Source organism: Pipistrellus hanaki (genome assembly GCF_964339955.1).
Source record: "Pipistrellus hanaki genome assembly, chromosome: 1".
NCBI classification, from domain to species: Eukaryota; Metazoa; Chordata; class Mammalia; order Chiroptera; family Vespertilionidae; genus Pipistrellus; species Pipistrellus hanaki.
The window spans coordinates 182,519,660-182,545,608 of NC_140503.1; the positions used below are offsets into that span (position 1 = coordinate 182,519,660).

At 36.0% G+C, this 25,949-nt stretch overlaps 2 protein-coding genes across 5 annotated transcripts; both read right to left on the minus strand.

Moving 5' to 3' along the window:
• Positions 1-1,921: 1,921 nt before the first annotated feature.
• On the minus strand, positions 1,922-22,131 carry OCIAD1 (OCIA domain containing 1). 4 transcript variants are annotated; one of them, XM_084900138.1, is made up of 9 exons: positions 21,979-22,131; positions 20,007-20,069; positions 19,260-19,340; positions 15,192-15,245; positions 12,546-12,593; positions 11,634-11,769; positions 9,648-9,823; positions 5,529-5,681; positions 1,922-2,419 (listed from the first exon to the last, which is right to left on the minus strand). In XM_084900138.1, exons 2-9 carry the CDS (start codon positions 20,062-20,064, stop codon positions 2,382-2,384), a joined length of 744 nt encoding a protein of 247 aa, XP_084756264.1. In that variant the 5' UTR covers positions 20,065-20,069; positions 21,979-22,131; the 3' UTR covers positions 1,922-2,381. The 4 variants fall into 4 exon arrangements, with proteins under 4 accessions (XP_084756264.1, XP_084756267.1, XP_084756265.1 ...); XM_084900141.1 differs by having other exon boundaries at positions 21,812-22,127; XM_084900139.1 differs by lacking the exon at positions 5,529-5,681 and having other exon boundaries at positions 9,603-9,823; positions 21,979-22,130.
• Positions 22,132-24,757: 2,626 nt separating this feature from the next.
• On the minus strand, positions 24,758-24,928 carry LOC311613610 (small ribosomal subunit protein uS14-like; the record flags this gene model as incomplete). Its single annotated transcript, XM_084867677.1, has 1 exon — positions 24,758-24,928. The coding sequence occupies one exon, from the start codon at positions 24,926-24,928 to the stop codon at positions 24,758-24,760; it is 171 nt and encodes a 56-aa protein (XP_084723803.1).
• Between the last annotated feature and the right edge of the window lie 1,021 nt (positions 24,929-25,949).

Here is a 25,949-nt window from a genome sequence, read left to right on the forward strand (position 1 = left end):
GACACTCTATCAACTGAGCCAAGCCGGTTTTGGCCAAAGCAGTCTTTTAAACCAGCAAAAGGTTCTCATATTTAGAAATGGCTTCTAGCAAAGATCAAATCCAGAGTGGGGTAATAACTTTTTGTTCAAGACCTCAGAACAATGACAGTGCACCCCACAACAGACAGTTCAGACACACAAATGACCCTCTACACATCTTAGTAATAACCTTGTAGACCTGCCCAAAGCTTCTAAGAATCTTAGGGACATTGCTTGTAAGCTTCACAAGGAACAAAAAAGGGGACTGCTTCCAGTAGACATGGGTGGCTTTTGTGAAATGGACTTTCAGTTGATACTTCAGAACTCCACAGATTTAAAATATACCGGTTGGGACAGGGGTAGTATAAACAGGCCTTGGGGTCCTCAATTTCTCTGGGCAGGTTAGGAAAACCAGTCAGTGGCAAGCATGAGCTACCTACTTCATGGGAAAGGGGACCACATGCCATGACGAGCCCTGGGGGGTATGCCTTAGCCCTAGTCACAGAACTGGCAATGTGAGCTGGCTGTGCTTCAGAATTCATTTTTCTTTTTTAAATAAGGAATGTCTAGAATAGTAACACTATGTCTAACAGGTCTTTGGGCTGATATTCAGGTTGAACAGGGCAGAGAACCTCTCTTTAAAGTTCACAGGTGGTGTGTTTTAACGTTTTTAAGGATTTTGGACAGGGAGGAGGAGGAACGACGTGAGAGAAATATTGAATTGCCTTCTATCTGCATGCACCCCACCGGAGATCAAATCCCGCAACCTGGGTACATGCCCTGACTGGGAATCAAACTGGCAACGTTTCAGTGCACGGGACTACACTCAACTGAGCCACACCGGCCAGAATGTAAGTTCCTAGGTCTTCAGACTTTTATCCAAGTGCCTCATCCATACCTGGACTTGATTAGATGTGCAGCTCCTAGATTTTGAGCTGTTAAAATGGGATTCAAATGAAGAGTTCCTGGAAAAAGCTGTGAATAGACTCTGCATGTGCGAGGGATGTGAATTATTGCAAAACGTTCCATCCCACGTTATTTTAAAAACGTGAGGACGGTGGAAGTCTTTCCTTCCTGCCCTTTGATATGCAGGCTTGTGCAGAAATGCTACTGACTTCTGAGTCTGGGTTGTAAATAAATGGCAACGGGGCTTTTAACATACTAGCTGGAACATTCACGCTAGAGCCCTAAGTGATCATGTACAGTCTGACTGCTGTGAGCACACTGTTGTGAGGAGCCCACACTAATCCATGGAAAGAAACATGGCAAGATCCTGGAAATAAAAGAGAGATGCCCTGCCAGCCCCAGCTGCTCTAGCTCCCTGCTGTTTCAGCTCCATCCAGCATCTGACCGCAAATCTGAGACCAAGAGCCAAATCATTCAGCTGAAATCCTTAAATCCCAACCCATAGAAAAAAAAACAATATTTAAAAAATATTTTATTTTTCCATTACAGTTGACACACAATACTATTTTATTAGTTTGTGTACAACCCAGTACACTGGGTTATAGTAGACATTATGTAACTTACTAAGTGATAATCCTGATAAATTGAGCCAGGTTTTAGGATGATTTGCATTATCCAAAACAGAAACACAATTTCTCATAGAAATGTAATATAAATAAGAATGTAGATGAAACCACAATTTCATTTTCCATTCACCTGAACCAGGAACAACCATAATAAAAAAAGTATACCAAATTTTTATTCCCCTGAAATTTGCCAAGTCTTTGAACATGACCACTGCTTTTTTAGGCATTGAGCCACTTACTGTAGCTGATTAATCCACAAGTCATATTTATCATATTAAATATTCAGAGATGACTTTATTTCCTATCCCTACAAAACAACACTTATAATTGTACTTAAAAATAGATCGCAAACAATAAAACTATGAAATCAATGAAAATGCATGTTCCTTTATATTTTATTTACCACAAACATTAAGAGAATACAGCAAACACTGGAAAAAGGCTTTTTAATGTAAAGCTAATCACCTAAAATTATGCCTGTTCCCCCCCCCCCAATCCCAGTTCAACATGCAAATATTTATTTTCACATATGCTAATTCTAGAGCATTGCAATTCCTTGATGGTTTTCTAAGAGTATCCTTGTCCTGTAACTTAAATTTCACAAACTGTACACGATCGTGGAATTATACCATTATTCATATAGATTCACAACATAGTAATAATAAAATTTGTTTTTTAAACACTATTTTAATAAGCCAAACCACAAAAAGCCCAGGTTCAGATTTTAAATGTGTTTATGAAGACTGCTGCTGATGTCAAAGCATGCAGATATGACCACCTAGATGAAGCTGGATATTGAAACTCCTTCAGTAGGTCCAAGGATGCAATGTCTCACTCATCCCAAGCATCTCCGTATTTGTTTACTTTGACTAGGAAAAAAGCACAAATAATTGATGATTCCAACTAGTAATGATAGAAAGGCATTATTTTAAGTTCGCTATTATGATGAAAAGTTATGTTTCTCATTTTAATAAATGCACACGAGAGTAAGATTAAAAAGGGGCTGGCAGACTTTGGTGAACTGGAGGTTGGGCATAAATAGTAATGCAATGTGTGGAGAACCTGACATAAATATTTGATCCTCCTAACAACCTTCTAAACACAACTCCCATTCTGAAGGAAACAGATTAGTAACTTGCCCAAGGTACTAATAAAACAAGTGGACTAAAATGTGAACACATCTGCATAGGTCCAAAGCCTGGGTGCCATTACAACTTTACCTTCTACCTAAGTAAGTGTGGTATAAATTACAGCATGTACAAAAAATTACTGGAAAATTTAAAAAATAATAAAAAAGTAAATTTTGTTTTTCACAAAAAATATAGCAGTAAAAATGGTCAGATATTCAGGTTACAGTTAATTCAATCTTCTCTCCTATGAGTCATGATACTGGTGGCAAGGAGGAAAGTTCCCAATATTCCTGCATTTTACATAAAATTGTATTTTGAAATATGCCCATCTTCTGTATTCTTTCACCTTTTAGTCTCTCTTTTACATAGCCTTCATCTATAAATTTAAGTAGTCATAATGTAAAGAAGCATTTATCTAAGTACGGACTAGGAACCTCCTTCCTCAAGACTTTCAGATATTCTATAAAGCCAAAACTATTTCATTATTATACTAAGACATTATATATCCCTTTCCCTTATAATTTGTCATTTCCCCTTGTTTTCATTCCCTCATTACAAGGTAAAGTTTTCTAGAAGCTGCATGTGTGGTGTTATCATGGTCCTGAAAGATAAGTAAAGCGCTAATGTTTTTATAATCTCTCAGTCTTAATTTCTAATTAAATAAATGTTATCCATAGAAACTAAAACTGAAAAATTTAAGTGATACTTCCAGCAACTCCACACTGTACTAACATCAAATATCCTGTCTAGATTATAAAACATGCTAGAAAACCACTAAAACTATTTAATAACTTTATCTTCAATAAAGCACACAAGAATCACCTTTCTTTATATAAACTATTTCATATTAAAGTTGTGTCATGTAACAAGTTTAAAAGACTGTTTACAGTCAAAACCACAAATGTCAAAATTTAGCAAATACCAAAGATCTACCATATTTCTTTTTCTTAATCTTCATTACTATAGAAAGCCCAATGAAACACTCCATTTCTGATTTACCAGCATATGGTACTATGCTATGCAGACATAAAAGATTACAAAACGGAGAAAAGTACTACCATCTGCCCTCATGGAGCTTACAGTCTAAATCAAGCATGTCAAACTCAAAGGCTAACATAGGCCAAATAAACAAGGCATCCAGCCCATGGGCTGGGAGTTTGACATGCTTGGTCTAAATCGTCAAGTTAATTAGCAGAACCAAGTACCAGTAAGTCTTTACATAGTACAAAGTAGTAGCTATTGAATGCATAAGGTTTACACAGTTTATTTTTAATGACAAACATTAACAATGTCAATTATCAGCCTATTTCAAAGCTAAATTTTTAACATCAATAATGTAATATATATTATCAATCATTAATATGAAAATAGAATTCTAAAGGCAGTAACCATTACCAATTAGAAATAAATTTAGCTCTAAAATAATGATTACAATAAAAAGTACAGGCAGTCCTCGGGTTATGTTGGACTCAAAGAACATCTCGTGGGTATGTTGCTATCTCCCATTTATTTACTTTAAAAAAGTTCCGTCATTTCAACTTATGTACATATGTGTTTCATGTTTTTTTATTATTTATTTACCACAAGTAAAGGTCAGGAATTGTTCTTTCTTTTAAATTTTTTTGGTTTCACTTCATTACTGCTCTGTATGTGCTCTTGTGAGTGATGTAGGTGCTTATGTAGGTGGGCTCGACTTACAGCGAAAATCGAGTTACGTCGCACTGCAGGAACGGATCTCCGACATAAACTGAGGACCTCCTGTACTAAGAACTGTTATTATCTTTACATTCTTTGTGGCCTATGACTTTCAAGAAGGTACCAAGAACAAGCTTGTGGAAATTTAGAGGGAAGGGGTGGGAGTGGCTGGGTGGGTGGGTGGGAAACAACTTGTATGCATAATACATAATGTATGGACGGAGACAATACGTGGTGGAGGCCTGGGGCGGGGGGCAGGCTCTAAGGGCCAATGGGAGAAAAAGAAGACACAGGTAATATTTTCAACAATAAATTTTTTTTTAAGGTACCAAGAACCTATTCCTTCAATTTTTAAAGTAGTAAATAGAAACCTTGAAACAATGACACATTCTCTAAAATTCCTCAAGACATACAATTCTATATTAAAATAGCTACAAACCCTTAATTAAAACCCCTTCTCCCGTTATAAGTAAACTTCTGTGTCAGAAAATTTACTTGGGGTATTGAATAACTGCTCCAAAATGACTTAAAAGAAACAGTGATCTGGGACATCTGTAGCACACTCACCAATAAGAATTTTTTTAAAAAAGAAAAGACACTGATTTTAAAACTTATAATTAATTACAGAGTAAAAGTACTATTTTAAAAAGGTCAAACTCCTCTTTGAAAATGTCCTAAAGCTGCTTTGTAAAGCATATAACTCTATTTCAATTTCACTAAGAAAATTAGTTTCATTAATCATGATTCTGTGGCTCTGCCAAAAGTGGCATTACAACCCAATTATCAACCTTAGATCACCAGATGTGGTTTTATGTAATAGATGCATTATTTTAAAAAATGGTTTTAAAATAGAATTTGAGTTCTTATAAGAAAAAACAGTCAAACTGGATGTATAATTCTTACATTATATTACAAAACTAGTCTTACTATCTTAAGTCATACTACCATTTTGACTTAATTTTCTAACACAAAATGGCCTTTACAATACCTTGAAAATGCAAGATATGGCAACTGAAATAGCGATTCTTTTAAAAAATATACTATTTTAGTTAATTGCTTGTAGAATTAAATCATGTTAACACGACTAATTTTTGTAACTAATGCTGCGATATCCGATCCTACAGAATACAGTGATTAGACTAAACTATCATACCTTCTTTTTTGGGTATTCTTTCCTGCATAGGCCTGACTGAGGGGTCAGTCTTATGTGCTAAAGTTACTTCATATGACTCTCTGTTCTTATTCCTTAATTCCTCATATGTAATACTTTTTCTTTTAGGACTTTCTTCAAGCCTGGGATCAGGTCCTAAAACAACAAACAGTTAATACATGATAATAAAGAGTTGAATAAATGCAAAGCAACTAAATTTTATAAATGCTCCTTACCCATAATAAAAATAAAATGAAGTGAAAAAAGGATCAAATTATTACCACCATTCCAAAAGTACTATAATTTCCCAAGGTAATTATAAAACCAAATCAACTTAGCTCACAGTTTCAAGTTTTTATTTCTAAAATCTAAAATTAACATCAAGAAATTAAAAACTAACAATACCAGAAGAACAGAAAACATAATACACACCAGCATAATTACGACTCATTAACATGTTAGTGTTTTAAACTACAAAGAGTTTATATAAACAGAAATATATTCTACTAGTGACAAATAAATATGAATAAAACTTGATCCAGTATGGCTTTTATTTGGTAGTATTTCCATAGTTAAATGTTCCCATAACCACAATCTATACACAACTCCAGCTATTATTAAAAATTATTTTACCATCTTTGTATTTAAACAAAAATACTTGAAAATAGCTTACTAAAAAGTATAAAACATAGCCTTTTAAGCAAAGTATTTATCATTTTCACTTAGGTCTAATAAATGCAATACTGAGGCAAAAGAAAGCAGCAACTATGATTTCGACTGGGAAACCAGCATTTATTCTTTATATCTCCAGAAGAAAGTATGAATACATATTATCAAAGAGTTAAATACTGTTGAAACACATGCAAGTTGTTACTCTTAATATTGGTTGGCAAGACCAAATATTGAAGATACTTTATAAAATGTATAACCAGCAAAAAAGGCTATTATAAGCAGTTCTAAAGAAAATAGCAAATGCCAACATAACATTCAATGAACAACTACTTACAATCTGACACACTATTCCAAAAGTACTATTTTTCAAAGAGGTTTTTAATAAGACATACAAATTGGGCACATTTTAATTATGATTATTTTTTTAAAATAATTTTTGATAAGTCATATTATTCTGGAACTCAATAGTAAGGTCCCACTGAATAATCAGAATTTTTAAGCAATCTAACTAGACATTAAATGCTTTCAACCATAATCATTTATATTAATACATTAAATGCTTTCAACCATAATCACTTATTTTATTACAAAGGATAGAATATTGTTACAAAGAACATTTAAGTTTCTCCTTATTAGTTCTAATACTATACCACTGTTGAAGTAAAATTTTCTTTTAAAAAAAAAAAGCAAAGAAAAAATAGTATAATCTTATATTGGTTTTAAAAAGCACTCTGTATTTCACTAGTAATGGGTAATTATTGGACTCATTTCCCTTCACCATAATATTTTTAAATATTTAGATAGTGTATACTAGATTAGTAGTCAGAAACCCTAGATTCTCATTCATACTCTGCCAACAATTAGTGAATGTCCTTGGGCAAATCACTAAGCTTCTTTGAATCTTAGTTTCTCAACTGTGAAATATAGAAGTATATAATCAATTCCTAAAGTTCCTTCCAGGTCTAATACTTTTTTCATTGTTCTGAAATTCTGTGACAAGTAATGAAAACATCAATTAGACGGAATGTTAGGGAGAATTTTTTACACTTATAAAAGTCAAGTGAAAACATCCCGTATTGTGCAGGAAGTATAGTATGATTTACTACTTTGAAGGTTATACAGAGCTGGAAGGAATAAGAATGAAAAACAGCACTTATTTAAGTCTAACTGTAATTAACTATAAATGTCATAATAATTATGAAGGAATACTTTCTACTATGAATTCTCTACATTGAATAACTTTAAATTCTTAGAAAGCAGAACTAAAGGGGCAAGTAGTTCTACTTAACCAAAAGGGGAAGGTGTCTTAGTAGGGGGGAACAGCAGCTGAGGCAAGCAAAGGAGGCGCTCTGCTGGTCCATGTGGAGAGCAGCCAAAGCGCTGCAATCTAGACTAGAGAGGGGTGAGAAAGAAGAACAGCAGACAAATCAATAACTGCTCTGGAGATTGTAAAACACGGGCCTTGCAGTGGTCTGTGGGACCTTGCTGTGGTCTGTGGGACGATACTAAGCTTTTATTGTATTAGCTTCTATTTGAAAAAGAAACTATGTAACATGGAATGGAATTTGCTAATGCAAATGAAAGGAAGAATGCAAGTAATTACAAGGCTAGAATATAAGTAGAATGGATTTGAACTTGAGAAACGGGAAAAATGGAGAGATGCAATGGACAAGGACAGCTGCCTTTGGATGAAATGACTTTAACCATTCTAATCTGCCCACTTCCTGCCCCTTCTGACTACAGTTGACCCTTGAACAACATGGGTTTAAATTGTGTGTGTCCATTTATAGGGAGATTTGTATAAATGGTCCTGCACAGTTCAAACCTAATATTGTTCAAGGGCCAGCTGTAATTGGATGTCTATTTCCAACCATTCAGGAAAAAACAAAGCAGCTGAGGATTAAGTCTCTCAACAACTTTCATCCACTAAAGAATCTAAATTATCTCAACTTCCATTCTCTCTGGTCTCTTCTGAAAGTACCCCTTTACTTTTGCTCTAAAGCAGTGCTATCGAATATAGTTTTCTGTAATGATAAGCATGTTATATATCTGCAGTCCAAAAACAGTAGCCACTAACACATGTGGCCACTGAACAACCAAAACGCTGTCAAAACAACTAAGAAACTGATTTTCAATTTGATTTGATAAATTTGAACAGCCATATATAGCCAATGGCTACTTGATATCCTGACCTACCTAGAACTACTCCGCATCCTCTGGAACCTCACTTGACCTATAGTCAACTTCTCCCTTTCCACTGTATTCCCCCATCCCCTTAACCTACCTACGTGTATATATAGCTATAAACATCTCCCATCTGAGAGAAAAATCCAAATGTTCCTTTAACCTTGTTTGTTCCCTATTGTTACTGGCTTACTATATTTGGTTCAAAGCAAGTATTTTTGAAGAATACCCTAGAGGTCCACAATTCCTTATCCAAACCCTTGCAGTCAGAAATGTTTCAAAATTTAGACATTCTCAGATTTTATAAAAATATTATAGTGTATATAGTCCTTGTATTATTTAATATTTATCCATTCCAAAGTTCAGAGCAGCAAAGAGCAAAAACAGTATTTCTACAATAAAATTTAGGAAAAACCATATTAAGATAAAGACAAATAAACCTTATGTTTAGCTCAGGGTTTGAAATGAGTTCATGTCAGACTTTATCGCCTGTTTATTTAAAAAACATTTGCTTTCAAAACATTTTGAATTTTAGGCTTTTTAGACAAGGAATTGCAGACCTGCATTTTCTGTTTTTAATTCCTCACCTTTCACTGCAACTAGACTAAAGGAAGGAAGGAAGGAAATTAACATTTGAGGAGAGCCTATTACTTGCCAGGTGTTCGTCTGATTATTTCATCTCATTTCAAAGAGGTATTATCCCCATTTGATAGATCAAGAAACTGAAGGGGTCAAAAATTACAATCACTTGCTGAAAGTCACATAGGCAGTAAATGTGAATCAAATCCAGGCCTTAATCCAAAATTGATGTTGTTGTACTTACAGCATGTAATCTTCAAAGCTAATATTTACACAAACTTCACAAAGCATTTCACATAGATTTTTTTTCACTTGACAATAGTTCTGTAAGGCAGGTAATTATTATTTTTTCTCACATTACAAAGAAGCTAAAAGACTTTAAGACCAGCCTAATAAATGTAACCTTTTTAAAGCCCCTCTGAGCACAATTTACCACTTCTTTGATATTCCACCTCACTTAGTATTTTCCATTAATGGGACATACTAGTAATTTATCTTTATATTTCTATATCTTTTAACAGACTGAACCTAAAAAAAATGTTGAATGAAGAAACAAATGAATGAACATGCTGTGTTCAGGCTGATGGTGGAACACACAGATGATACCAGTAGAAAAGGTCATCAAATAAAGTTTATACATACGTTGGACCATTAAATGCTGAAATTCATTTCAAGAGAAGTTTCTACCTTGGGCAATATGGTCAGTAATACCAGTGGGAGTAGATTCGTTCATAGAAGAACTAAATGGAATTGGCTCATAACGAGGAAACTTCTCTTTATCCATGTTATCTGCTGCGGGGGCTGTCACAAAAGATGAGTGATCACTCACATTGGATTCATATCTTGGCTTCTGAGAATAGTACCTACAAAAGGAATTCATATTGTATAAGAAACATGAATTATTCTTATACCTTATTTAAAGAAGCGTAGATAGGTATAAAAATCAGTTATCTTATGTTCTAAAGAAATTGTATTATTTTAACAGTTATTTAAAAATGGTAAAATTAAGCCTGTTTCTGCCACACGCACACAAAAATGGTCTGACCTACTTATATAACTTAAAAACTGTCACTCAATATACAGGAGGAAACTGTTTATTTAGTTTTCCAATTATGAGGCTTCAGAGAACATTTTAATGTGTTTAAACTTTTGAGAAAGAAAAAATACTCCAGATCAGAAAATGTGTCCATTTTCCACATTAACTGGGAAGTTACTCATACAGTATTAGTCCACATAAACTCTACGGTGATAAAGCAGATGTAAGTACCGTGTTTCCCCGAAAATAAGATATCCTCCGAAAATAAGACCTACTTACAGGTTTCCTTCTGAGTGAAATAAAAGGCATCCCCCCGAAAATAAGGCTCCCCTAGGCTAAAAATGAGAGATTTGGTCCATTGATTCTGAAAGAAATGGAGTCACAAGAAATTCACCAGGAAATTCAGGAATTGGATTGTTATGATGATGTTCCAGAAGATGATGACATGATTGTCATTGAATAAATGAGTAAATTCTTGATACTGTAGGATTCAGTTTGTCTGGTTTGTGTTGACAAGTACCGTACTACTGTACTGTATACAGGTAATAAATTTCCTTTATTTTCTTTTTCTTTTCTTTTTTTTAAAATATATTTTTTATTGATTTTTAACAGAGAGGAAGGGAGAGAGAGAGCTAGAAACGTCAATGAGAGAGAAACATCGACCAGCTGCCTCTTGCACACCCCCTACCGGGGATATGCCTGCAACCAATATACATGCCCTTGACCGGAATCGAACCCGGAACCTTTCAGTCCACAGACCGACTCTCTACCACTGAGCCAAACTGGCTTCGGCAAATTTCCTTTATTTTCATTTAACAATAAATGTGTACAGTATTCTTCTTCATGGAAAAATAAGACATCCCCTGAAAATAAGACTTAGCGCATCTTTGGGAGCAAAAATTAATATAAGACACTGTCTTATTTTCGGGGAAACAGGGTACATCTAGCTCGCAAAGAGTTTACATTGTTTGTCACTTATGATATGACAATATATCTACCAAATCTAATTACCTTATTACTTATCTATCTATCTATCTATCTATCCAGAGATTCACTTACACAATTTCCCTACTATTTTAAACAGAAGGATTAAAAACTTTAAATTTGAGCTGAAATTGATAAAAATTGCGAATTCAAAAGAAAAGTTCAAAATATAGGTAACCAAAGACGTTTGCCCAATTAAAATCCTTTATTCTGGGATGTACACTCCCAATAGGATGCAACTTCTATATAAAACAAAGGTAGGTAGACAAATCTCACTCCACCTTTATTTATTTTCAATATATTTTTTTTTATTTTAGAGAGAGAAAGTGAGATAGAAACATTAATGAAATAAGATGAGAGAGAATCATCAATCGGCTGCCACCTACACACTTCCTATTGGGGATTGAGCCCACAACCCAGGCATGTGCCTAACTGGTGACCTCTTGGTTCATGGGTCGATATTCAACCACTGAGTAACACTGGCCTGGCTAGCACTACCTTTCAAAATCTAATTAGCTTAGCTTGCAACAAAGTGTCAAGTTTCCAATGGTCCTTCAGTTAGGCAATATTTCATGCCTGAACTATGGCAATATCCAGTTACAATTTTTTAGCTAAATTAAAAAACCTTTAATAAAGATAAGAATCTGGCCTACCCAGGTATTGCAGCTCGTCGTGCCTGTCCTGATCGTAAAGCTTCTCCAAGAGGGGAATTCTCAAGATGCTTGAACTTCTCTTGGCAAGTTTTTACATAAGAAAGCTTTCCAGCAAAGTATCCCATGATGCAAGCAACTTATTTGTAAAAAAAAAAAAAAAAAAAGAATATAACTCAATGTGCTTCTTTTGACAAGAATCTTTTCTAAAAGTACATTTTAAAAAAATTCTAAGTATAATCTTTGGTGTGAAAAAACTAAGATTTCCTGAAATAATGATAAAACTATCACATTAAGTCAGATGAAAATCAAATCATTTGCCCAGCTAATTTCTTCAGCTTGTTTTTAAAATTAGGTACAATAAATCTTTTAAAATAATGCATTATTAAATGCTACCTAAATATGGCTCTTATTGAATCATGTGTCTGTTTCCAATACAAAAGAGAGGCTAACTGGAAAGATTCATAAAAAACTTCAGGTAATTTTAAAAAGCAATTTAGCCCATTTCCTATTAACCATATTACAAAATATAAATAAGTTATGCTTATTTACATTTTTAATGTAAATTAAAGATTTTTTCAAATTAAGACTTAATTTTTATAATTTATCTTGATTAATCAGAATCCCTGAACAACTTTCTTCTCTAATAGAGTATTTGAGAATTTATTTTCAAATAGTATATCTTTACAAAATAATTTAAATTAATACTTCTGTCACATTATGAATACCTTTTTAACTCATGGTATTTAATGCTAACAATAAAAAGATTCATAATAAATTCCCATTTAATAAAAAACTTCAACTGATTTGTAAAAACAAATAGCCAAATAACTGTTATGAGTAAGACAAAACATTTGATAAACACATTATTTTACTTAAGTAAAAAGCTAAAAAAACATTTGTTTTCATACTTACATATGAGTTTAGGAATGGAACCATATTTAGGATGACTTGAAAGGAATCCTAAACATAAATGAATAAATATTTCTGAGTAACATTAATAGTTGGAGAAATTCACACTGACAAGTTTATGCTAGAAGTATCTAAGAAAATATCACAGAAATTGCTAATCATTATGTGATCTCTTCTAATGTGAGATAAAAGTTCAGCAACAAAATATAAAGTAAGATATATTATTTATCAACAGAAATAAGGAAAAATGTAAAAGGAAGAATCAGTACAGATTATCTTTAAATGTTACCTAATATCATTAGCTCTTCCCATAATCCTAGAGAAGTCTAAAGCTACTTAACAACCAAGTAAACTTAGTATCAACAGAAATATGAATAAAATTGAAAATACTAAACAATGTATTAGCAGAGGCAAAAATCACTTCATATAGTCATTGCACACACATAAAATTATTTCTTTATATCAAGAACAAACAAAAACACTGTTTAAAAGATATAATTTATTATAGCACTAAAAAATATCAACTACCCAGGAGTAATCTAATAAAAAATCTGAAAGATCCCAACATTGAAAACTACAAAACTTACTGAGAAATAAAAGTTAAATAAACTGAGAAATACACCATGTTTATACACCAAGACTATTGTAAAGATGGCAAGTGTCCATAAATTCACCTATAAATTTAATACAATCCCAATTAAAATTGAAGAAAATTTCCTCTCAAATTAAAAACCTTATTCTAAAAATCATGTGGAAACAAAGTGCCAAAATAAGCAAGGCAATATTGAAGAGCAACAAAATTGGAGATATCAAGATCTTTGACTATAGTAACTAAGACAGTCTGTTATAAGTATATGAATAATTTACCAAAACCAGAAGAATTCAGAAACAGACCCACACACGCAGTCACTTGATTTATGACAAAGATAAAACTGCAGTGAATGAAGAAATAAAGTCCTTTCAAAATATAGTTCTGGGTCAACTATATATCCATAAGGGGGGAAATGTACTTGAGTCTGTCTACCTCATACAACATTAAAAAACAATCCCAACTGATTTAAAAATGTAAGTATGGGTATAAAATAAAGCTTACAGAAGCCTAAGAGATTCTTCATGTTCTTGTAAAAGACAAAGATGTTAGAGCACAAAAATCATTCTTCATAAAGTAGGGATCTGACATAATGGATGACATTTAATTAAGAACTAGTTAATCCAAGTGGGGGGAAATAATCACAACACACATATCTGACAAAAGACTCATTTCCATAATATCCAGAGAACTCACAAAACCAATAGGAAAAATAAGACAGTCCAATGGAAAAACAGACAACAGACTTAAACAGATACTTCACAAAAAAGGATATATTTAAATAGGATATAAACAAAAGGTCCTCAATTTCATTAAATTAAACTCACAATGCAATCAATATCACTTTTCACTCACCACATGGCTAAAATAAAAGACACAAAGATAGCAAGTATTGTGAGAGTTTATTAATAAAATTGTATTAATAAATTGGTAGTGGGAGCATAAATTGATTCAAACCATTTGAGAAGTTTGGCAATATCTACTAAATCTGAATATATACACAATTTATGACCAAGCAAAATGTCTACCAAGAGACATTGTATTCATGGCATAACTACTTGTAATAATCAAAGTTGGAAACTACTCAATTGCCAATGTACAAAAGTATGGATTAACTGCTGTGGTATATTCACAAAGTGGAAAACTACACGGAAATGAGATTAATCTACAGCTAGATTAATCTATGCAACAATGTGGATGAATTCTGGGATATACTGGTAAATTAGCTCTTGCAATAAAGCCCTAACTTATAATGTTGGTTGATTTCCATGGAGAGCAAACACTTGGACCCTGACCAATTTTAAGCTACCAATACTACTAAGTACTTCATACTGCTAACATGAAAAGGCTATTTTTCCTATCATAGTCACATTTTAGGAGCCAGCTAATTAAAAGAACAGGTTTTTAGAATATGTGGAGCTCATCCTAAGGTTGCCACCCTTTTCTATGATATCTTCTTATTCCAAGGACATAGTTCACAAAATAATGTAATGAGTATTTAGTTTTAAGATTAGAGACTGAAACATTTAATATTTACTTTAAACTCAATTGCAGATATGAATAACACTGCCCTCTTTAAGCCAGCAGAATTTGGAACAAGAAAGTGTCCCCATCCCTCTATTATCATAAGACAAAGCTAGTTAGGGAGTCATTCATGTTTAAACCAGTGTATAAGAAGCACTAGAGTTAGGTTCAGTAGGTCTGGGCGGGGCCCCATGAATTTGCATTTTAAACAAGCTCCTAGGTGACAATAAAGTGAATGACTTAGGTAGAACAGGCTTGTCTTTCTGCCACCCTGTAACCCATCCATAGGCTTTTATTTACTTTCTTGCTGTTGTAGATTGTTATTGTTGCTACAATGCAAGACATAATCAAATTCTCAAATCAAGATATTTGTGGCAGTGGGTCAATCTATAGAGACAACTCTTTTGCTGTTGTAAAAATTTATCCATGATAATGCTTTATATATACAGTATCAAATTTACTTTATCTAAAAATCAGGAAAATACCATATAAAAACATGATATTCAAAATGCCAAATTCAAATTTTAAATATTTACCTTTACTAATTAATCCTTGAGTAATCAACATACTTGTTGCAGCCAAAGGCACAGCTAGAAGAGGAGAAAGAACTTGTCAACATAACAAAAGAAAAAGATTTTATCTGAGTTGGATAACAGTGTATCAATAAAACCATCCAGGAAATATGTTGTAAAATTAAGATCTTTAAGAGATTTTTTCCATGTTTAACAGCTGTACTGTATACAGTTAGTGGAAATATAAAAGAAGCATTTAATAATACTTAAAAAATTACAAAATTAGTGCACTGGGCACAGTGAGATACTTAATCAGGGAAGGGTTTCTATCAGTGTAGGGATCTGTTTGCCTATAATTTTCACATGTAACAAAACATTCTTCTTTTGATTGGTTTGGACCATTTAAAAATGTAAAACCATTCTTAACTCATAGTCATATAAAAACATGGCCCTTACATTTACTCAACCCTGGTTTAGACTATACATGGACAATTTAAGAAAGAACATAATTAAGACATCTGAATTATTAGATTTCATGATTAAAATCCGTAACTTGAAATGGGGAATTAGCTTTGCCATCAGACCATTTGCAGAAACCCTAAGGTTTGAATCCTCACTCTATTACTTACTAACAGACAAAATCAGAATATAGCCCTGGCCTGTGTGTTCAATAGTTAGAGCAACAGCCCACATACAGCAGTTTCTCGGGATCTATTCCGGTAAGGGCACGGGTTTCCGGGTCTCAGGTTCGAACCCTGACCCCAGTAGGGGCCCACGTGGGAAGGAGCCAATCATATCTCCCTCACACTGCTGTTTCATTCTCTCTCTTTCCCTTGCCCCTCTCCCTTCCACTATCTGAAAAAGCAATGGAGAAAATATTCTCAGGTAAGGATAAAAAAAAAATCAGAGTAGAAATAAAATTACCTTAAAGTAAGAATGGCCCCTAGATCAACATGTCTAAATCTAAACCAAGATGGACAAAGTAGTTAACAGACTTCAAAAAGTCTGTAAAAAATATCTTAGTAAGTACTTTTTCTATATATTCCTACTTGTATTACAACCTTTTTAGATCAACAGCACAAGATGACACTTTCCAAAGAAAATGGATTCCGTTGTTCGTTTACATTAATATATGCAAACATCACATACCACATAGAATATTCTTATGTAAAAATACAAATTACAAAATTTCTTAATGCATGACTATTAGTCTATCTCCTGGTAATTATATCTATAATTACAGCCAAGGTTCTATGCACTTTCAATGTCTGAAGTTATATTATGCAACACTAAGGGTTTATCTCTGTTTTAAGAGTAATCACTACTTACTGATACAGTACACTGAGTTTTTGGCTGCTATAGTTTCCCAGTAATCCAGATATAATATACAACAAGCTGTTTCTTAGCCTGTCCTTATCACATGCTTTCTATCTAACTTGTGATTAATATGCTTTAATAAACAGAATTATTTAGGTTACTATTATCCATATACCGAATATTCTACTTTAAATAAACAAGCATACCTGGGTACCCTACCTATTAATCACTATTTTTCAATGTAATTTTACCATAGCACTGTTATAACTATCTGAAATGTTAAACACATACAGCAGCATAAATTTATCAGCTATAAGTAAATGTGAATACCACCGTATCTATGTGGTCATCAGCTCAAAATTACAATGAACGACATAGATTTATCTAATAGATTTGTCTTTTTCTTTTCTTTTTTTTTAGATTTGTCTTTTTCTTAATCCTGTGTTATCTACAGACTTGAAAATAGATCATTTTATTATATCTATTCTATGCAATCCCTGAAGATTAAAAAAAAAAAGTGTTGCCAGCGTACAAATGAGTTATCTGAGAAACTGTTCTCATATTTTTTTAAGTTCTTGATACACAATGACTATGCATTTAAAACAATTATTCTCACCTAGAGATGTGCATCACCACCTAATTCTCACAGTTTCTTTCTGGCTTGAAACCTCTAAATCTCTGAGTATTAAATAGAGGATAAAAGCCAAAAGATCTTATAAGAACTCCTATTATCTTAACCGCTCTTTCCTGGTCCTTGTTCATTCTTTCCCCACCACTTGGTTCTCTTATACATATGTGCTACTCAAACTTTGTCATTTATCCCATTATTCCTAAATATTAACCACTTGATAGATACTACTAACAGTTTTATGCTTTTATTTCTACACTAATTTCTTATATATACCTTTGTTTCTATCTCTAGCTGCGTTCAGATCTTCCATCATCAGATATTGTGTCATGAACTCAAAATGTCCTAACGTTTCATTCTTCAAACAAGAACTCCTTCAAACTATACTTTTTTATCAGTAATGTTATCATTAGTCAGTCTCCTAAACTGGGTATCTTAAGAGTATTTCCTTCATTCCCTCTTAATTAACTTATTTAAAAATCCTATTATGTGTCCTTTAAAAAACCTTTCATTGCCAATCCAACATTCCTAGTCCAAATGATACTACAACCAACTACATTCCCTCAATAACCATATGCCTGAGTTATTGCCAACTACATCTTCTCATCCTTCATACTCACCCTGCTTACTAACAAATTTTCCTTTAAAAACTTGCATATCATCTCCTTGGCCTACAATCCCCAAGAACCTACAATCTATAATGAATCAAACCTTAACTCATTGGTATCATGTTTATTTTTCTACCCTAACAAAAGACCTCTGCTCCAATCAATGACTCAAGAAGTAGAGAACAAGTTATTAGAGAATCTGCCTTTGCTCACTATTCCTTTCATCCAAATGCTCCTCTACCATCTACTTCATTTACTTAAAAGGTCTATGAAGTCTCTGTTGTTGAGTGAAACCTTTTTAAACTAAATTAATTCCAATTCATTTATCTCTTAAAAATTCCTATTGCTGTTTTGCAATAGGAATCTTTCTCAAAAGTGTTTTATGAATTGGCTGTTTTAACTACACCATAAAACTATTTTAGGGCAAAAAGACTGAGTCTCATAAAACTTTATCTCCCTTACACATTATAAGCATAAATAGCTGGCTGACTGATGAAAAGGTAGATCCTCCTTTATTCCTTAGGTCACTCCTCCCTTTTCAAAATTCCTTCGGGCTTTTTTTGTTTTGTTAGAATTACCTTATCTGAAAGGACTGCAATAACGAGTGAAGCAACACCAGGGTTCTGTTCAAAAGTAATATAATGTCTTATGTTTCTTGTAACATTCTCTGTATTTAAGAAATAAAATCCTTAATGGGGGGATAAGGACACATATCTAATACTACAATCAACAAAGAAATTTTAAAAAATAAAAAATTCTTCATGTATAAGGTCTCTAGTCAAAAATCAAAAGCTGATAACATTTCAAAATGGTAAAGTGAGAACTAATCAGTTTGTACTATGTAATGACTAAGAGAATGAGAATTAGCCAAAACCGGTTTGGCTCAATGGACAAAGCGTTTGCCTGCAGACTGAAAGGTCCCAGGTTCGATTCCGGTCAAGGGCTTGTACCTTGGTTGCAGGCACATCCCCAGTAGGGGGTGTGCAAGAGGCAGCTGATTCTCTGTTCAATGATTCTCTGATCAATGATTCTCTCTCAGCAATGTTTCTAATTCTCTATCCCTCTTCCTTCCTCTCTGTAAAAAATAAATAAAATATATATTTAAAAAAATGAGAATTAAAATCATGAGCTTCTATCACTTCTCAGCCTTTTGGCTAAGATCATGAGCTTCTGTTTCAGACAGAAGTGGCTTTGAATACAGACATCATGACTTACCAGCTGTGTAACACTAAAAAACCTATTTCACATTGCTAAATCTCAATTTTTTTTCATCTGTAAAGAGAGGGCAATAAAAATCAACCTTACTAGGTATTTTTCATTTCATCTATATTCACTTAGTAAGTTCTCTTACTACTTACCAACAAAAATACTTCATAGTCTTGAAAAAAGTTATAGAAATCATTACTTTAAAATATGTAGAATTCTTTTACTTTAATCTCCTTTAGCAATAATCATACTACACCACCAAAAGTGTGCCAATTTTTTTTCTATATGAAATCATCAAAGGTCAAATTCCGTTGAATATAAAATTTAACTTACATCTGAACCAGAAGCTTTCATCATTGCATTCTGCGAAGACCCTTCTTTCTTCTTCTGTTGGAATGTAATCAGCCCCTATGTCTTTTTACCAAGGAGAAATCAACAAACATTAAAATACCTATCGAAAAACTAAGTTTAAAAAATTACCTCAGTTTAAACCAGTGATTTTCAACCTTTTTCATCTCATGGCACATATAAACTAATTACTAAAATTCTGCGACACACCAAAAATATATTTTTGCCAATTTGACAAAAAAAAAAAAAAAAGGTATACTTCTGAATCATTCACATTGGATGGCTATTGTTGTGTTAGCTGTTGTCACTTTTTTCATTTAAGGAAAAAGAGGTCAGTGCCCTGACTAAATAATCAAGGATTGCATATTCTAAAATTTCTTGTAGCAAAGGGGTTGAAAATGGCTGGTGTAAACATAACAAAACTCACACAATTTTCAAAATGAAACAACAGGCTTGTTATTAACTTTTAACAAACTCTGACTTCAAACAGAAGTCAATGATACTATCTGCTAGTTAGAACTGGATATATAAAGTGCTATGCTCAATGCAAAATGAAAATGAAACATCTTGTTCAAATTATTAAGAATTTCAATTTCAAGTGTGGGTCTATCTTTGTGTGACAGCACAGGTCACACACCCATAAAGTGAGTCCAGCTGGTATACCGTTAGTCAAGGCAGTGGAAATTTCTCTATGTATAAAGTGCTTCTAATAAATACTTAATTGATAGTTACGGGGAATTGGTCTTGCAACTTCAGCATTCGGCTCTCGAAAATCAGCCCTGCCATTCATCTTTCCTGCATAAAAAAAATATTTATATTAAGTATTAGAAACAATAATGAGATAGGTCAAAGTAAGTCAGGATATAATCAAGTAACATTACTAGTCTTCATGCCAACCAACAACTATTTACTAAACACTATTACATCTGAAGCACCTGACATAATAAAAAGTTACCTAAAAAAAAAAAAAAAAAAACCCACAGCGTGGCTGGCATGTCTCAGTGGTTGCATGGACCTGTGAACCAGATCCCAGTTGGAATCCTCCTGGTCAGGGCACATGTGCGGTTTCCAGTTCCATCCCCAGTGGGGAATGTGCAGAATGTAGCCAATCAATGATTCTCTCTCATCATGGCTATTTCTGACTCTCTCCGCCCCCCTCTGCCTCTCTGAAACAAACAAACAAAAAATGTTTTTTAAAAATCACACACCTATTAACTAATTGGAAATGATTACTCATCTTAGGATACTTAACTGAAAAAGAATATGATTTACAGTATTTTTCAGCTGATATCATTAAGATATAAAAGGATATCAACAGATATTTTTCTTCCTGAAGCTGGTTGATTTCACATTATCCTAGCTTTGGATACTTTCAGAAATATTTGCCCAAGATTTGAATAATTCCCCAAAATAGAGGAGGGAAAGTTTCAAGTCATTTCTGCACTTACATTTTTATTTTTTAAATATACTTTATAGATATTTTTTTCTACAGCGAGGAAGGGAGAGGGATAGAGAATTAGAAACATCCATGAGAGAGAAACATCCATCAGGTGCCTCCTGCACACCCCCTACCGGGGATGTGCCCGCAACCAAGGTCCATGCCTTGACCGGAATCGAACCTGGGACTTTTCAGTCCGCAGGCCGACGCTCTCCCTATCCACTGAGCCAAACCGGTTGGCTCACTGCAATTCCATTTTAAAAAGACAAAATGATCATCAGAAAACACACGTATCTCACAAAGCAGTCCTCCCCCAACAGGGAATAACAATGACGTCACAGCCTCCCAGGGATGCAAAGCTAACACCAAATTCTGTGTCCTCCAAGCTTTCGTCCCTCTCCAAATAGAGAGATAGTAAAATAAGACATATAACAATGCTTAGCACTTCAAGAACATGCTTTTTTTTTTTTTTTTTTAAACCCATCCCTGGGGAATTACGAGACCAACAGATGAAATCATTCGTAATTTACATAATGTCCACATTGCGTGATTATCCCCACCTTAAAAACTGTTTACATAGGGGAATGGCCTACACAATGAGAGAAACGAGGGCCCTTCCATAATTCACGCAGTCAACCGGCCCTCGCTGAGGTCCACGACATAACCCATCCCTGCGCTAAGGAACGGGAGCGGAGCAGGGAAGATGGATTCACGGATGGAGCTCCCTGAATAAGCTATTTCTACCCCAAAACAACCACGAAAGAAGGCATGAAGCCCTCTTCTTTCTCAGACGGCATCCTACGTAGAGCCTAGAAGGAGACTGCCAAGGCCTACAGGGCCTCTTTGGACCACCTCCCTTTCATCTCTTCCAAAGGAAAAACAAAAACAAAAAACTGAACTGAACCCATGTCATCCTATCGACTCCCGCACTCCACCCCCACCCACGGCATCTGCATCTCCACCAGCAACAAGCGCCCCCCTCTCCTCCCCAACACACACACACACACACACACACACACACACCGGTCACCCCGAATCTGCCCCATCCACACACACACACACACACACACCCAAACACTCCCTCTCCGTCCCCGGTCACCAGCACTCAGGAGCCCGAGACCCTCAGTGCGATCGGGCCGCCCTCGCAGGCGGGAAAATGGCGGAAGGTGCAGGGGAGGCGCGGACCGCGCAGCGGTGGTGGTGAGTGGGAGATGGTGAGTGGGCGGGCGGGGGGCAGGACAGGACTCCCCGCGGCACCTCACCCACCTCGGATGACAGCCCCGGACTAGGGCGCGGCGAGCCCGAGCGGGCGGAGGCAGGAGGCCGGGAGAGGACGAGACACGGAGCGGGGGGTGGGGAGCGGACGGCAGCCAAAGAGTCACCCAGATAAGGGCTCCCAGTGACCGTGACCCGGAAGCACTGCCAAGGTCCGGGAAAGGACGTCACCTTCCCCGCGGCGTCCGAGGCGCGCAGCCCAGGAATACGCTTCTGCGCTTGCGCCTGCGCCCGCGCCTGCGCCCTTCAGCGCCGCCGTTCCATCCCGCCCGCCCCGGGGCTCCCCAGGCCGCGGCGCTCACGAGCTGCCCCGCAGCTTCGCCCGCCTCCTCCCCGGACGAGAGCCCCGCTCTGCCCCCGACCCCTGATCCCTACCCCCACCTCCACCTCCACCTGCTTCCTGGGTCGCGGGTCGTAGCTTGGCTTCAGGCCGTTGTGACGCAGCGCTCTGACCTAGTGACCGGCCGGCAGGAAAGTTCTGGAACCCCTTTAATCCCCTGGTCGAGAGTTACCGACTTTCTCGTAGACTTTTTTTGTGTGTGTTGAAACTTGACCTGATTGGTTTCATTTTTTGAGCCTCCGGGCTGAGGCGTGCCAAGTGTCACGCATGCGCACTTGGCTGGCTGTCAGCCTGCTGTGGGTCTGGTTCCTTGACTAGGTCTAGTCTGAGCCTCAGGTGTTTCTCCTCTGGAAAATGGCGATCACACCTACCTCGTGGGGGTTTTTAGGGTGAAAGCAGCACGCCTAAAAAAGAAGCTTCAGCGCTCAAATGCTCTCTACGAATGGGAGAGTTGGTATTTGACTGGGGGCCTGATGACTTCTGTTCATAAGACATCATGCTGCCACCTCCAGCCGCCATGCATTCCTTTATTCATTCTACAAGTAATGGAGTGCCTTCTGTGAGCCAGATACTTACAATTACTGGCGACTTAGCCCTACCCGTTTGTGGCAGCCACTGCTAACATCCTCTCCCGATTTCTTAGCTCTTTTCCTGCGCCTCTGACATCATCCTCATTTCGTCTCTGTCGATGACCCTAGAAATGCTCCAAATTTGTTTCCCCACAGATGGATTTAAGCGAGAGAGCCTATGGTGATCCATCTAAGGCACAAGCCCAGCCCTGGGGTTCCTTCCCTAGAGCCTTTTGGTTGTGCCCATCATGCACAGAATATAAGGCCCTTCATGGCTGGGCCTCTGTTGTAGCGTCCATCATTAAGAAACACAACTTGCACCTGTCCGCTGTCCTGTCACCCTTCCACCAGCCCTCTTCCCTGCCTTGTCAACGCTATTCATATATCAAAATCCTGGTTTTGTATTATCTCCTTTGTGAAACTTTCTCAAAAACACCCCCCAGAGAATTAATCACTCCTTAGCATCTCTTTGTACATACTTTGGTCACTGCAATGTCTACTAGGTTCTGTATCCTGTTCTTTCCGCTTATGCCTATCTGTGTTACAGAACTCCTGTAGGACGGAGACCTTGGCTTATAAATCTTCACACTCCAAGTATATCCCCAAGAAAATCAATATTAGTAATTAATATTCATTTTGTTGCTCAGCTGGTTCTCAGCTCAAGGCCTTTGCAATTTCTCTTCCTTCCTGGAGAACTCTTCCTGTTTGTTCACATGGCTTCTTGTCTCCGGTTGCAGCTGATGTCACCTGAGGCACTTTATTAAATAGGCCTTCCCTGATCACCCAATTAAAATAGTACCCAGTCGGTCTTCATGTTACCTTGTTTATTTTCATAGCACTTATCTTGATCTAAAACAATTATTCTCTCTCTTTCTCTCTCTCCAACCTTCCCCTCCAAACTAAAATAAAAGCCAAGAGAGTAGAAGCCTGTCTGACATCAAAATGATTGGCACAAAGTATGAAATCAGTAAACACTTCTTTAATTTGTTGAGTAAATTTTTGTTAAGAGAAGAAAAAAGAAAATTAGAAGACATATTGGGTGAGCTTTATGCCAAAGCAAAATTTGTTCTTTTCTTTGCTCTCGGACTAGATTATAAGATTCCAGAATTCAATTATTCTTTATATTTACTGAGCCAGGCTTAACATGTGATACATGGTAGATACTGATGAGTATATTTTCTGTTGCCTAGATATTTCTTAGCAACCAAGTTAATTAATAAATTGGATTTCTATTGATGAAAGGGTATTGTGATCTTTCTGCAGGAACAAATAAGATCCTAAACATTTAAGGTAAACTCATTTTCTGTGCTGGCATTTAGAGGTAGTGAGTCTATTAGTAATTAGGCAATGCAACAATCAAAGAATTTAGACATAAATTAGTAAGGTCCAAACTGGAAGTTGATTCACATTTGATAGAAGCTACTGGATTTACGAGCCAATTCAGACCCTTGGTGCTTCAATCTTGAACTGTGAAATCACTAGAAATCAATCTACCTACGTTAAATTAAATTAACTCACTTCAAAATACCTCACTGAATTAAGATCTAATGGAATGTAATCATAAGAAATGCCCACTTGTTAGATATAACATCAAAAAAGTTAATTATAAAGGGATTATTTAGGGTACTCATTAATTCATATAAGGAATTGCCAATGTTGACAAGGACTGAGAACTATCTGTTAAATAGGGTTATTTTTAATTTTGGCAAAAGTAGTTTTATTAAAATTTAGATTATAATGGGATGATAAAAGAATGGGAATTATGTAGTGAAAAGTATAGACTATTTTAAATTTTATATACAAAGAGATAGCATTCTGTCATAAGGTAGATGTCTTCAATGATCCGTTCATGGAAGTTCACTTAGTCCAACGTAATGAAGCCTATGTCCTTGGCATACTGACGGAAACACTGGTGGCACATGTTGAAACCGTATTTCCGGATCAGACCCTGGCGTTTTGAGCAGCCGCAACAAGAACGAGAAGCCTGGCCGAATTTCCTTGGATAGCTAAAGCAGAGTTGCTGGTGACCCATCTCGCTGTCTCTGTAGCAACAAGGCAAAAGGCAGGTATAGACTATTCTTTACAAAAGTTTAGCTGTTCGGTGAAAGACATAGAGTGAAGACTGAGAGGAAAATAAGGAATGAATAGTTTTGTTTTTTAATTCCATAGTGTCTTTTTAAAAATATAAATTGATTGATTTTAAACAGAGTGGGAAGGAAAGAGAGAGAAATATCTATTTTGTTTTTCCACTCACTTATGCATTCATTGGTTGATGCTTATATGTGCCCTGACCAGGAGATGGAAAATGAAACCTTAGCATATCAGGACAGTGCTCTAACCAACTGAGCTACCTGGCGAGGGCCTAATTCTGTACCAGTAAAGTGTTGACAGTAATTGTCAAGGAGAAGAGTTGAGAATATGGGAATGAGAAGGGATAATTAATAGCAAAAGGCACATTTCCCAGCTAGTGTTCTACTAATGTGCCATGAGCCATTGATTCACTCAGCCTTTGGGATGAGCTTTGGGCGGAGCTCCCAGGCCAGTTCCCTCAGCTTGAACAATGTTCTTTGAAGTCCAATGAAGGTCACTTGTAGGAAGGAAAGCCTATGGCATGCCCATGTATGAGAACCACGGGCAACATTCAGCTTTTCTCTGCGGTTAAATCTCAGAAAATTCAGCCCAAGCGCTTGTTGCTGCCCATTGTGGGCAAGGATGCATGGAGTTACTGGAGATATGTTCTGGAACATGCCAGGTGTGCCAAAGGGCAGCTGGCAGGGTGAGACACCAAGAGAAAGGACAAAGGCTCCTAATGGGCTCAACTCCTGGGAATAGCCCCAGGGAGCAGCCCCACATCTCAGTCTTTTTTAAAAATATATATTTTATTAATTTTTTACAGAGGGGAAGGGAGAGGGATAGAAAGCTACAAACATCGATGAGAAACATCAACCAGCTGCCTCTTGCACACCCCCTACTGGGGATGTGCCTGCAACCAAGGTACATGCCCTTCACCAGAATCGAACCTGGGACCTTTCAGCCCGCAGACCAAAGCTCTA